We start from the raw sequence: 14,233 nt of genomic DNA on the forward strand, positions 1-14,233 counted from the left end.
GAAATTTTACCTGTAATTATGATGGACATATATTGAAATGTTCTCAATTTTTACAAATCAATCAAACACTTGAGCAAGGAAATAATTAACTGATTGCTTCGTAATGAAAAGCAACTTTTTAGAAGTAGCTCTACCGAAACCAGCATAATACAGTACATTTTTCGTATATATTGATTTATTAATATACTTATTAAATACTTAATAGTTCAGTTGTCACAGGAACAATATTCCAACCTAAAGGTTGACGTTCAGCTCCAAAAATGAAAATAAATAGTTTCATGATTATACTGTGTTTTATTTCCATTGCAGGACTGTTTGTGCAACCGTATTTGAGTATTGATTGTTTTTACTGTATTAATAATTTTAATCTGAACTCTTTCTTCTGTAGTGCACTTCATGATCAGTGGGACTCTGGGTCCATCTGGTGACCAGTTAGAATTATATTATAATTTTAGACGTTAGCTCCTTTTAAATGACTTGTTTGTTTGAAAATACTAAAATAGGCTTAGGAATATTCTAGAGTGAATATGTTATGTTTTCAAGGACGTAATTAAACCTGAGTAAATAAGAGTCCTGCATTAAATGTGTAACCCAACCATAATGAAAAACCGTTGTAGTCTATTTCTTTGTGAAGAACACCCAGAGGCAGAATCTCAGTGCAAGGGGAATCTGGTTTATTACAACATCTGTATCCGTATTTATAAACATAGACAAACACCTCTAGTTATCAATGATGGCGTGTGTTTGGGTGTGCATGTTTGTCCTTATGGGGAGTTTCTCTCGAAATTCTGTCTGTGTGTGTGTTTCCTGGAGATCGTGTGTATAATTAGACAACGTTCTTTTGGCTTGGACATCGATGAATGTTTAGTAAGATATTAAAGACAAAGTCAACAAATTACACAACATTGTTCATTCAGAGATCAAATTAACCCCAATATAACCCTCCCCTTTGGGGTCCCTAGTCCCTATCTGTTTAACAAATCACTCTTCAATACTAACAGCAACAAAATTTCTCTTCAACAATTCAAATTAAATCAACTATCTTAGACTTTTCACACTAAGAATGAAAATATCTTCACACTTCAACATGACATTGAAACAAATGTCAAACCTTGAGGAACTAAGCAGTGATGAGTGGATGTACTGTAATCAGTGTTTGTCTGTCCAAGTAATCACAGCGTTTTAACAATTTGCAAGTTGCTTTGTGTGTAGAGTTATAAATATGGACGACCTGTACATACACAACAAAATAAAAATACAACTTCACAGTAACATTATCAGTTGATTATTATTTTTGCTGAAATTCATGTTGTCAGGAGTCGTGTCTGTCTTTACCCAACAGAGGGCACCATTTATGCACAGCAAAATGTTTTGCTTGTTCAAAGGGAAAACATAAACAGGAAGGATACAGTTGTAACCATGACAATAGTATTGTTTCTATTGGCAGGATATATGTTAGATTCCTGATACTCAGCTCGTTAAATTAAACTTATGCTCCTGAATCTGCTGATCTCTTGCTTTATTTTCAGAGTCACATAATTCTTATTCTTATATATTTTGAATGTAAAAGAAAAAGACGAAAGCTGTGTAAAATAGACAGTTTTTAAATGCAGAACGATGTAACATATTGCAATCACTAGAACATATTTTGAATTGCACTGCCTATACTCTTGAGTGCAATATTCTTTTGTATAGTTTTGTCTGTTTCTCTTTGCACTGTTCAACTGTAGACCTCCCAATTTCTATTTAAGAAAGGCTTGCTTTTCTATTCTATATTATTCAAATGAAAAATATTTTCTAAGTTCAAATGCGATATGGCAAAAAATATGATTTATTCTCATCAATGTTGTAAATACTGTTAATTTGCTCAGTTGCGCTTCTGTTTACCTGGGAGAGGGATCCCTCACAAGTGGCTCTCTCTGAGGTTCCTTGGTAGTTTTTCTTTACTGTTGTTGAGATTAAGGACAGAAGATGTCGACTAATTGTGATTTTTGAATATAGGCTATACACATACAATTTGATTGATGGATGACAGTGAAGTAATTTATGTGGATAATGTAACTCGTTTAATTGATTTCTAAAACCAAATGTGTATATATGGAATCGGTAAATATAAATAGCGCTAAACATATATAATACAATATAAGCTTCCTGGTGTAACCAGCTCCATGCAGCAGCAGCTCCATACATTAGCAGCAGCTCCATACAGCGGCTGCAAGTGTCGGTATCTTCCTGAAGTTTAGGGATGGAAATAGTTGATCGACCAATCACGACGAGGAATCACCCTCCACAGCCAATCGCAGTTTAGATTTGGCGTGTGGGCGTGCACGATCCCATCCAGAGAGCGGGGAGAGTGCGGCGGTGCGGCGCAGCTCCGTGTGTGACCGGCAGGAGTTCGGTTGAGAGTGTGATGCTGGGGGAGTACCACTGATGAGAGAGCGGACCCACTGTCTCTGCTACCTTCACCTTCTGGACACTGTTCACCCCCAGGACACGGCTTCTTCTCCCCTTGTGTTCGGTGAGTGCAGCGGGAAGGCCCGGGCCGTCACTCCGGTCAGAGTGTGGTGGTTAGCAACAGTGACCGTTAACGTCGGCTAGCGGATTATTGTTCCGTGACTTTACAATGATGGAGGACCGTCTGCTTCTGCTAGTGTTAGCCGGCGCCGCGGGACCCCTGCCCCGCTCCCATTAGCCGTGTTCTGATAGACGCTGTGTTGATGTTTGTGTCGCGGTGTTTTTGAAGTTGAACGTGGAGGCGGCTGCTGTGAGACGGTGTGGTCATTGTCCGCCTGCCGTTATCCCCACCCAGGCGCCTCTGATCCACCCACACCCATGATGGGGCTGAGGAGGCTGGGGAACTCCCATCAGAATCAGACCCCTTTGATTATATTTCTCAAACTGTGATGGTTCAGAATAACCAAAGCCCCGGTGTGGACCTCCGGTGTGTTGCTCCGCTGGCCGCTCGGTGCTGGATCCCTGCGGGCATCGCTTTTGAGCGGGTGGGATGAGAAAGCACAGCACGCCAACTTTGAGCTAAGGCTAGCTAGCGTATAGCCGCTGCGGCTCTTTGGCCTGGCCCGGGGTTTATCAGTCCACGACTGGCTTTTTGTTACCCCTAATGTTATCATCCCGAACGGGGGGTGTGGTGTGGCTTATAAACGCGTTGGTCTGCGGTCGAATGAAGGCTGGAGAGTGTGTGTTTCCCGGCTCCGAGTGAGGGGATGCGGTGACACGGCAGCCACACTGATTCCCCCATCCCGTGACCTGACCCAGATTCACGGCTCACCCGCGCCCGATTTAAGCACGGAACCCGGTTGTAGGTGAAGTATATGTGAACAATAATCAGCTGCGGTTGCTGTTAACTAATAATAACCATGTATGAATGGTGGTGAGGAGGCTGGAGTGGCGCTCTCTGTCAAACGTGCCTGTGCATCAGCTGTTGAGGGCATCAAGTGCCAAGTTTCCCAAAGTTATCCCATTGTGTCCAGGTCCGTTTGACTTTTATTATTGATGGCGTCATTGCGTCCTCCGCAAACATGTATGCATTCGCCATTCATCTTGTGCTAGAAGTAGGTCTGGAGAAAAGTAGAATCTGATGAATGTTAACTTTTCAAGTTAATTGAGATTAATTGTCTCTAACGTGCAAGAAAATACTGGAAAATGCCACCTACTGGTTCCTTACACCCAAGAACACATCTTCAACTGCATGCAACAGTGATTTTCATTACCCTTCTTAATAATAAGGCGTTTTTAAGCAGGACTTGGGAAAACATACCCAAATAATGTTTCACAGTCGTTAATGTGTGTAGATAATTTGTGTAAATCATTCTTTCTCACATGAATGAAAGTTGACTGTTAGAGAAGAAACATGTTCTGTCAATAAGGTATTGATAGTTATTGCAGCTTAAAGCACATCATTTGGCAGTTAAGTCCAAAGTTATGTGTCAGGGTAAATGCATTGTTGTTTATGAAGCAGATTCCTCTCTCATTTTTATTACGCAACATAGCCAGGGTTTTTGCAGAGGCACAGATGGTGATGTTATTGTATGTGGGCTGGATATGCACAGGGATGGGGGTGTAAAGGCCTGACACTTGCACACCAGTCTGTGTGGGCCTTTCGTGCATTTATATCTACTGAGATAGATTTGTTCACATTATTTTTTTTTTACCAAAACTTGGAAATGCTGTGGTTTGTTATAATTTTTGGACCAATTAGAATTATCTTGGGCACCGCTGAGCCTAGAGTGCAGCGGTGGTGCCCCTAAAACAATGTGTCTGGGGATTTTAAATTGTCTGCCATCTCAAAAACCTGGTGTATAAAGTGGCTTGTCTGAGTTGTATTTTCTTAAAGCCAAACACTTTCATCTTGGGCAGCACTAAGCCCTGGATGCAGTGACAGTGCTGCTGCAACATAGTGTTGTCAGGGGGGACTTGTTTAGTTGGAACATTTGCATGTGGGAAGGAGACGAACACGGTCATTGAAATGGCTACTTCCCTTCAGAGAAAACATGACTAAAACAGTCAAAAGATGTATATATTGCACAATCTAAATCTTAGTCTCGACCTGCCATTCATTGCTTGAACGTTTCTAGCTCTGAGGCTGCACTACAGGAAACTGTAGCTACTTGGAAGTGGAAGGGGAGGAGAGTGCTGCCAGAAATAAGCACCAGGCTTGTACCTGCAGCCTACATCTGGTGTGTCACTAGTTCGGACCAAACACAGGCAGCAAATAAACACAACCACGAGACAGAATATACAAAATTCTCTTTCTCTCTTGAAGCTGCAGCCGCAGCCGACTGTTATGAACAGAGCCAACCATCAGTCAATCAGACATGCGATAACCCTAATATTTCCTCAGTGATACAATTATAATTGCTAGTCAAACATGGAAGCAATGGCATTAGCTATTGAGACCAAAATGCATTTTCATGCATTAAACAGCCATTAGAGTAGCTGCATCATCATGTAAGCACTTCACTGCCGGCTTCAACTTTCAGCTCTATTGGTTACAGCTTTGTTAAATCAATAATCTTACTCAAAGTGTAAATTATTTTCCTACCACCCAAATAGTTTCTATGAAATGGCCACAATGAAAGGCACATTTAATTTTGGCTTGGTATTTTGTCCCTTGGGTTGATTCTGTCACTGGCAAATTCCCTGAAACTTGACCATGTAAATTGAGGGCACATCTTTGCACATGTATTTCGCAATTGCAGTAATAATCTCCTTCCATATTCACAAATCTTTGCCATATAGTGCACTGGGGGCAGAGGCTTCTCCCAAATGCATCCGAGTCTGGGGTTGTTGGAGATACTCCATTTGTACTGTTTGATACAATTGGTTTCAAACCCGCTTTAGCGCAACAGTCAGTCAAACAGACAACTTCATCTTTTCCCTACAGGGTGAACTGCATTACATTAGTCAGCTGCATGAATTTTAAATATATTTTATTTTCTTCTCTCCTAACTACAGGTGACCAAGTGTGTTTTGCCTCTGGTTCCCAGCAGCGATGTCACAGAGGAGTGGGATGGAGGACCCGGAGCGGTACCTCTTCGTGGACCGCGCCGTGGTCTACAACCCGGCTGCTCAGGCCGACTGGACTGCCAAGAGGCTAGTATGGATCCCGTCAGAACGTCACGGCTTCGAGGGCGCCAGCATTCGCGAGGAGCGTGGGGATGAGGTGGTGGTGGAATTGGCCGAGAATGGGAAGAAGGCAGTGGTCAACAAGGATGACATCCAGAAGATGAACCCACCAAAGTTCAGCAAAGTGGAGGACATGGCCGAACTCACGTGCCTGAACGAGGCATCTGTGCTTCACAACCTCAAAGACCGCTACTATTCTGGCCTCATTTACGTGAGTAGTTCATAAGAAATGCAATTAGTTCTAAAGAATTGTAATCATCTTCTGTCACATTCTAGAAACTGTCTGTAAATGATAATTTAATTCGAGTGATGTATCACTAGTCTGTCAGCATTAGAATTAATGAAAGCTTTGCCGTTACATTTTTTTTGACAAACAGAGAGATCAAGTATTACAATGAAGTCAATAACTTTTTACAATAACACCGCCCCAGTAATTGTTGAGAGCTGAGTGGTGTGTGGTCAGCAGCAAAAACTGATTCCAGGCATAAGTGGCATGCTTATTTAACACATCGTATCCATTCTGAACAAAATCTCTACATATCATATCCATAACATCTCACACTTGTGCCCCCGTAGAGGTTCAGACACAAATGTTCTTTGATGAACAAGCCGTTATAAGCTGCAGATATCTCCTGTGATTATGCCTCACTTAGTGACATGCATTCCTGGAATAGTCCAGACACAGAGCTTGTGGGACACTTGAGAGCCAGGGAGGAGACAGGGGCCGAGGGGTTCACACTTAGAGGCCCAGTCACAAAGACAGACGTGAACTTGGCTCAACTGTATTTTACTTGGCCAAATTTGAGGAGGATTAATATTTGCTTATCCAGTCATGTAACTCGATTATATACATGTTGAAAGATATTAAAATATTGAAACTACAGATATTATTCATCAGCAGTTTGAGTAAGCAAATACTATATTTTTTTAACATTGGTGCAATTATGTTTTTGTTGCTTGACTAATGTAGATGGGCCCACTTTTTAGTTTAAATTTTGATTATTTGTAATTTTTTGCACAAATATCATACAAATATTAATTCCAGCATAACAAAGGGGGAAGAAAACTCAATAAGAAATAATACATCGTCAGTATGCAAGAATTTATCTACCAGAATCATAAACATTCAACAAAAGTAAACACAATAGAACCAGAAATCGGAGGTACATTTTCACTGTGTGTTCGGTTGCTAAGATTGTAATTATCAACATAGTAAAATGTTAATAAATATTAATAATTTAGTGTTTTCATCTAGCATTTGTGAGAAAAGAATTAATGACATTGTGAGTTGTTGTTTTGTTAATCAAAGGCTTACCCTGTTGACGTCAGCTCGGTGTGGGGGATGTTAGGAGCAGACCAGGTGTAGCAGTGTGAGCTCCGCCACGTGGTTAACTGTCTACTCAGGGCTCCCTGCCAGAGAAGCAATCGGTTTGCTTGTATCTCCTGAGAGCAGAAGTTGAGAACACAACGCTGACCTTACAAGAGTTTTCTAAGGGAGTTTCTTTGACTTAACTCATTGTTTATCTCACAGCTTATCTCTTTGTAGACATGTTGACAAAAGTAAAAAATCTGTTCTAGTTTCTCACTTAGGGTCCAATTTGTCCCCTCATGCCTTTTTGCAACATGAGCTACAACAGTTATTATCAATTATCCTTTTATTTTTCTTAATTCAATATACAGCTGGAAGAAGAAGAACATCTGTGTATATTTTTGAGAGTAGTAGAGAAATAAATTACCCCAACCCCATCTCTTAGCTCAGGCAGCCCAGTGCTGAGTCACATTGGAACCAAACCGCCTTAAAGGAGCTCTTTGTGTTTGCTGATAAGCAACAGCTGTACACTCAAATAACTGACATGTTTTTCAGTTTTGTTCTTGGAAATGTCTTTCATGTGTTTATGTTTAATTACAGCTAATCCATGTCAGCATTTTAATGTTTTTCCTATTCTGCTGGGTCAAATATTTTTTTTTATTCTGGCCCAGTTTGCCTGCTCACTAAGATGTTTTTTATTCTTACTCAAAGTATCTAAGTTTGAAGGTATTGAACCAGGATTTTCAAGAGATTTTAATTTACATGCTAGATAAACTCTGTCGTTCAGCTGCATTGCATTCCTGGCTCTGAATGTTTTCCTGTTCTGTTTTTAAAGATTACATGACCTTTTAAGTCAGAGCAACGTAGCAGAGCCCTAACAAAACCTGCTTCATGACTTCCATCCACTCAGAGAGCACTTATGGATTGGGAGGGATGAGAACAGTTTTGAGCTTGAAAAAGTATTTAATTGAATACAGTCCTTTATCATGCCGGGCTTTTCCGATTAGTGTGGATGATGAAAGATGATTCAGCCCAGTAGCTGAATAGAAAGCAGCACTAGATGTAGTAATGATGTCACCATGATGTATTATTGAACGCAGGTCACTATATGCACATCCTTTGTTGCATTGGTTGTTCAGAGGGTACACAGCAGGATGAGTGGCTGCTCCAGGCTTTGCGCCTTGTGGTCATTAAGCCCACCTCCTACTGAAGCACCAGTCATTCCGTCTATTCATGAGTGAAACATGGACAAGATCTATTCTCTCTCAATTTCAAAAATCAAGCGTGTGCCAGGTTTATATTTCTTGTCCATATTTAGATAATGTGATACGTTTCTTATCTTCACATGGTTATGTCACTGGTTACTATTCGCATGTAAATCCGGATTCATGCTGCTGCAAGGTTTCATCAGAATAAATTAGAGACGCCCCTATACATATTCCCTTTCATATACCGTTTCTGATACCTGCGCATTTGCCTATACTGAGTATTGATCTAAAGGCTCTGTCCTATGATGGTTCTTCAAATACTCTATGACATTGTTAGTGTTGGCAGCACTGGTACCACCACTCAAACCTGAAGTCATTAGCTAGCTCTGACCAACGCTACACAACTTGAAATCTCTTCTTATTTGCTGCTCAAAAAACATGCCAGTGGCAGCACAGCCCGACTGCTGTTTTGGAGTGCAGAAGAAATTTGTTGTGTTATCTGAGTGAAACTATAATACCTGGTATCAGGTCGGTACATAGATCTGCATACTCTTTGATGCATGTCCTTGCATTATCGGCAGTGTTGGAGGCATTTCCTATGTAGCCATCGGAACATCTCTTGTAGAACTAATTACTAATAGTCATTACAAATCAATCTCCTCTCTGTCTTGATAGTAGAGAGTGATTCACACGTCCCAATTTCTTTGCAACCTCACACTCCCCTGTGCACAGACTAGTAGAGTTATGATTGATGGAGGCATGGCAAGAACATCACGATTTATCAGCAATAATTCATTCAAGTAATTTGTGTGTGTGCTGTGATGCTGCACCTCCCCAGCAGCGATGACAGATTTGTCATTTAAATCAAATGATGTTCAGTGATATTAAGATGCAGCTCAAGATTTAAAGTAAATATAGAGCTATGAGAATCTTCAATGGCCCTTCTGCACATGATTGGAACTAACTTAAATTGTTGGTAGATTTTTGCAAAGGCATGTCTTTATTTGCTTGGGAAATAAATAAAGATACTTGCACGGTTTTCAGGGTTTGAAAAGGCACTGTAAAGCCCACTTAGCCCAGTTGTGTCAAAATGGAGGGCATTGATTCAGAGATCCCTGAAAATGTTCCCCTCTTTTCCCATTGAGAGAGGCCCCGTTGCTAAGGGGTTGTAATGGGCTCAGGGCTTTTACCGCCTCAAACCTATCTAACAGCTAATAGTAACCTGCAGAGTCATATGTATCTCAGCTTTTAGATGATGTTGACTGACCAGACTTTTCGTTAGTGCATTTTGACAAAGGAATGAACCACAACCACAACACCATGTACCTTGTTATGCCTGGTTTTTCAGGCGTCCAGCCCCTTTGCCCTCAGAGTACCACTAATCCCCCCAAATACCTTCTGGGGTCCACCGTCAAGGACAGCCAGATGAGTCATCCCTCTCCCCCAGTGCCTCTGGCCCATGCTGGGTGAGGAGCACTGATCCGTCTGCCTGGCACTGTGCCCACTGTAGGGGGCCTGGGGCAGGGTTATTATAGAAGCGGCCGGACTATACATCCTACAAACTGAAGTTGATGTTTAAAGTCAATGCCAGTTAGGAATAGTGAGTATCGGTCGTAGTAAAGTCAGTATCATACAGCAATGTAAAGCAATGTAAAGAGTGACTGGAGTTCCCAGGGTTACACATCCCTGTTGTAGCTGCACAGAGTTGTGTCTAAAGCATCTGTGCACATGGAAGAGGTTGAGAGGGGGTGTGATGGCCATCTGGTGATCTCCCCTCCACCTTCCACACATGAGCTTCAGCACCACAAACCCTCCACCAGTTACAGCCTATCTGTGTCAATCTTACATATACATACATTTCTCACAGTTAAAATGCCAACCCCTTCCAGTATCCTAAAATCAAACAGTGCTCATTCTAAAGTGGGTTTTGGCTTTAATCAGAATTTGTAAAGTTATACTTTAAAATTCATTTTGGGAGTTGATATCATATTAATTATTTTGATATTTAGCTATATATATACTACAGTTTTCAAAGCTATTCTTTTGCTTGTTTTTGTCTTACCATAGTAAATGTTTGTCTGTTTTACTTGAATATTTTCCAAACGTCTGTGATGTTTTGGTTGCATTGACATTAAGTGATAGTATTGAGATTGTTCAATCCAACATTGCAGTAACCGTGAATGTCTAGTGCGAACCTTCAGACAGGTGACAGATCTATTTTTAGATGTCACTCACTCACTCTCACACAAACACACACAATCCACTCTGCTCCCATACCATGCTTTGGTCATGTCACCATTGTTCCTGTTCAACAACTGTGTTTGCAGGCCCTGGGCCCCCGGCAGTCTACTGGCCAACCACAGACAACATAATTAAAAGAATGTGGCTTTGCAGCCCGGCCTAAAGAGTAAGGGATTCAGTGAAAAGAGGCAAAGAGCTGTAGAAAGTTGGGACAACACCACAGAGAAGAGGATATGTGCAGTAACATGTCAGGCCGGACTTGTCACTCTAGGGAAAAACAAAGAATAAGATAAAATCCTATAGACATCTTTTTTTATCTTAATTATAAGCATGATAAAGAGTTGCGAGAGAGCTGTGATGTATCCAAAAGTTTGGGCAGTTGAAAAAATAAAGACTTTTGATCTCAGCCATTGATATGTGAGCCTTAATCCGACAGCATCTGCTGTTTACTGTGTAACCCCTCAGTTTGTGGAGTGCACCAGAAGCAGCAGACATGTCAGGGATTAACCCCGTCCTCCACTCTCTGTCTACTTGTCTGTCTGTATTATAAAGCTGAGCCGCTAATATACTGTTGTAAATGAAATGTCCAGCCCTTCATGTTGCTTTCAGCTGTCAGTCAAAGGATGTCTGGTTAAATTTAAACCAGTGTAATGTTGAGTTACTGTATGTGAGTGGAGTAAGAATCTTAAAGACTGCAGGACGCTTAGCAGTGAGCCAGTTGTCCTGTGCCGCTTTCTGGTATGACCCCTGAACAAGTGAGGAGAAACACAAAACACAAGTTGATATTTTGTTCTGCATTCACCATGCTAACTACACCAACAGTTGTATTAGCAGCAATGAACCTGTATTTTATCTTTATAGGTAGTAATATCTGCACCCGATAAAATGCACTGTTTCTATGACAGTCCACTTAAAGCATCTGAGTCTTTTTTGTGCTTAGTCATTGTCCATTTACTGTAATCAATGCATATAAATTATAAAGCACTGTAAAGTCTAGTCACTAGGCATACTGTGTGACCACCATGATTTCTTTCCTTTTACAGACATACTCCGGTCTCTTCTGTGTCGTCATAAATCCCTACAAAAACCTGCCTATCTACTCTGAGAATATCATTGAGATGTACAGGGGCAAAAAGAGGCATGAAATGCCCCCACACATCTACGCTATCTCAGAGTCTGCATACAGATGCATGCTACAAGGTAAGCCCATTTTACTGTTACTGTTACGTCAGTCCACTACACTGACAGGAATTAGCACTCAACCTGACATTGAAATTTCATTGATTGTCAGTGTATTGGTTTCAAATGTTTTCTGTTAGATTGAAGCCTATTGTTGGTGTTTAATTGTCATTATTAGACTCGGCCTGCTGATCCTCCTTCGAAAGGTTGCTTCAACTGACCATATGTTCAGATTACACATGATGGGATTATCACTTTTTGAAGGGTTTTCTGTGTGTATGTGTTGTGTAAATTGTAAAGCCAATGAATATCTCATCGTCACATGAATATCTCTATCTCTTTCTGACTCGGGCTACACACTATTAAGAGCTGATTGTTTTAATCTGGGATTATCTGTGCTACCGTGTCTACTTTCTTTGCTGCGCTATAATTTGTGTAGGACATTGCCTTTGACTCTATAAACATTAAAAGATGTTTTACATAGAAAATATATTTCTGCCATTTCTGCCAATACTCTGACCCTGTTTAATTAAGTCCAAATGCATGTTGAGCATTTTTCTCAAAGATGATTTTTAACAATTCAGCTTCCTATTAAAAAGTTGTATGTACAAGTATGGATTTTTCCAGTGAGTTTGGTTTGGTCAAGTGCATATATAGTTGGAAGTTCTTTACATTACATGTCATTTAGCTGACGCCTTTATCCAAAGCGACTTACATTTTTTTTAGAACACTCATCATTTTATGAGGGGCCATCTAGGGGTTCAGTATCTTGCCAAGGATACTTAGGCATGCAGATGGGATAGAGTGGGATTCGAACCGGCGACCTTCATGTTGCAGAGCACCCGCTCTATCCCCTAGGCCACGCTCTAAGTTCTAACTAGGAACCTCAGTATTGCGTCTCAAACCTCCAATCACTTCTGTGCAGTCTAGGGCTCCAAATTATGACATTGTTTTACAGCATTTCTGTCTTGGATATTTTGTCTTAATTTCTGGATATTTAGAAATGCATGGAGCATCACCTTAAACAATGTTGAGAAAAGCACTACATGTTGCTATTATTTCACTTAAAAGCATTTGGTGAGTTATCTTGAATGATGATTCAATGAAAGTACAGCTACAATTCACTGTTTGAGTGTTCTTTCAGTTCAGGCCACAAACAAACAAATAATTTTGTTATTTTCAAGCCTCTGTATCAACAAATATGATGGTTTCACTGCTTGAAAGTTTTGACAGATCTTTCCCAGTTACATTTTTGGGTTAAATCTTTTGAAGTTACCAATTAACTGCTAGACATTGCTGTTGTCTGTGATGTCCATTCTGCCCCGGTTTTCATATAAATTCATTTTGGAAAATTAAATCTTGTCAGTGAAGGCGGTCAACCCTAGATGATTTCTTCAGAGATCCTTGTATCCTGGCAAACTTCCAGGCTCTACGAGCAGTGACTGACTGGGATCAGACCAGCGAGAACAGAGAGGGTGACCCCATTGCACTCCACAATAGATCTTTTGTGTGATTTGCAAGGGCCGACCAGTGGGTTGGTGACAATCTGGAGAGTTCCTTCATTTCAGTACTGTTCACATGTCGTCTTGACGATACCTTAGCCCCATTTATATGAAAATGTTTTTAATAACTCCCTTTTTACTACTCATAATTTTTTATGCCGAGCATTCTTAGTATCATGCTTTCCAAACTTGTATTCCTTTCCAATACAATAATGCTTAGTATCATGCTTTCCAAAGTCTAAATATCCTGGTCGGTATATTTTGTCAGTAGTAGCCTCGCTGGAGCTGTTTTAGAATTCAGCTCATAATTTTGTCCTGCTAGGTTGTTGTTGTCGCCTCCTCCTCTTTTCTCCACACTCTCTATTCATGTTTTTGCAGGGATGATCATGGATGGTCAACATTTAGTTTTTGTTTTCATTTCCACATATTTGTAGATTTTCTTCCATCTTCATCTGGAATGAAGCAATGACCTCTTCCCTCGAGCATTTCAAATTCTGCATCCACTTACTATACTGTATGTCTCGGAGAGCAGAGGGCTGACCTGTTATGTTGTATGCACTTCTACTCACATCCTATCAGATTTAAGAGTGGTGGTTGAAAAGGAGGTTTGTAGGTTGGAGATTAGTGGTGGACAGCTGCTGCTTAGCTCTGGCCTTGAGCATTTCAGCAACCTGGTTAATATAAATATCCAGCTGTATAGATCACCACTGGTGTTTTTTTTTAATCTCTGGTTGAAAGTTGAAGTTGCATTTAAAGCTAAATACATAAGTAATAAATAAGTTAATGCTTGGGGTTACAGGATTGTTTAAGTTTTGGCTCATTGAGCAAATTAAAGGCCTGACAAATCAAGACAAAATCCTGCATCATTGTCCACTATAGTCTTATATAGTACTGAAATCGTACATCTATTAATTGATTCGTCAATTGCCTAATAAATTCGACAATTTCTATAACTCAACTAATACTTTTGTCATATCTCAGTCATTAACCAACGTGCGTAATTTTCATCCCCAGAATTTGTTATGATTTTGTTTTGAAGTGGTAGCTGGTCAAAACAAGTTATGACACATGGGTCTCTTGAGATTCTCATGACCATTTCTAACAAACATTTCATATAGGATAAAAAGTTATGTGACAAATTGTAAAATCAA

At 40.5% G+C, this 14,233-nt stretch overlaps 1 protein-coding gene across 1 annotated transcript in view; it reads left to right on the forward strand.

Moving 5' to 3' along the window:
- The first annotated feature begins 2,382 nt into the window (after positions 1-2,382).
- Positions 2,383-14,233, forward strand: part of LOC133953899 (myosin-10-like) — a 46,499-nt gene continuing 34,648 nt past the window's right edge. The window contains exons 1-3 of the mRNA XM_062388057.1: positions 2,383-2,518; positions 5,473-5,854; positions 11,445-11,601. Coding sequence (XP_062244041.1) covers positions 5,510-5,854; positions 11,445-11,601 — 502 coding nt within the window. The 5' untranslated portion in view covers positions 2,383-2,518; positions 5,473-5,509. The remainder of the gene's footprint in view (positions 2,519-5,472; positions 5,855-11,444; positions 11,602-14,233) is intronic.

Source organism: Platichthys flesus, chromosome 5 (assembly GCF_949316205.1).
Source record: "Platichthys flesus chromosome 5, fPlaFle2.1, whole genome shotgun sequence".
Taxonomy (NCBI): Eukaryota; Metazoa; Chordata; class Actinopteri; order Pleuronectiformes; family Pleuronectidae; genus Platichthys; species Platichthys flesus.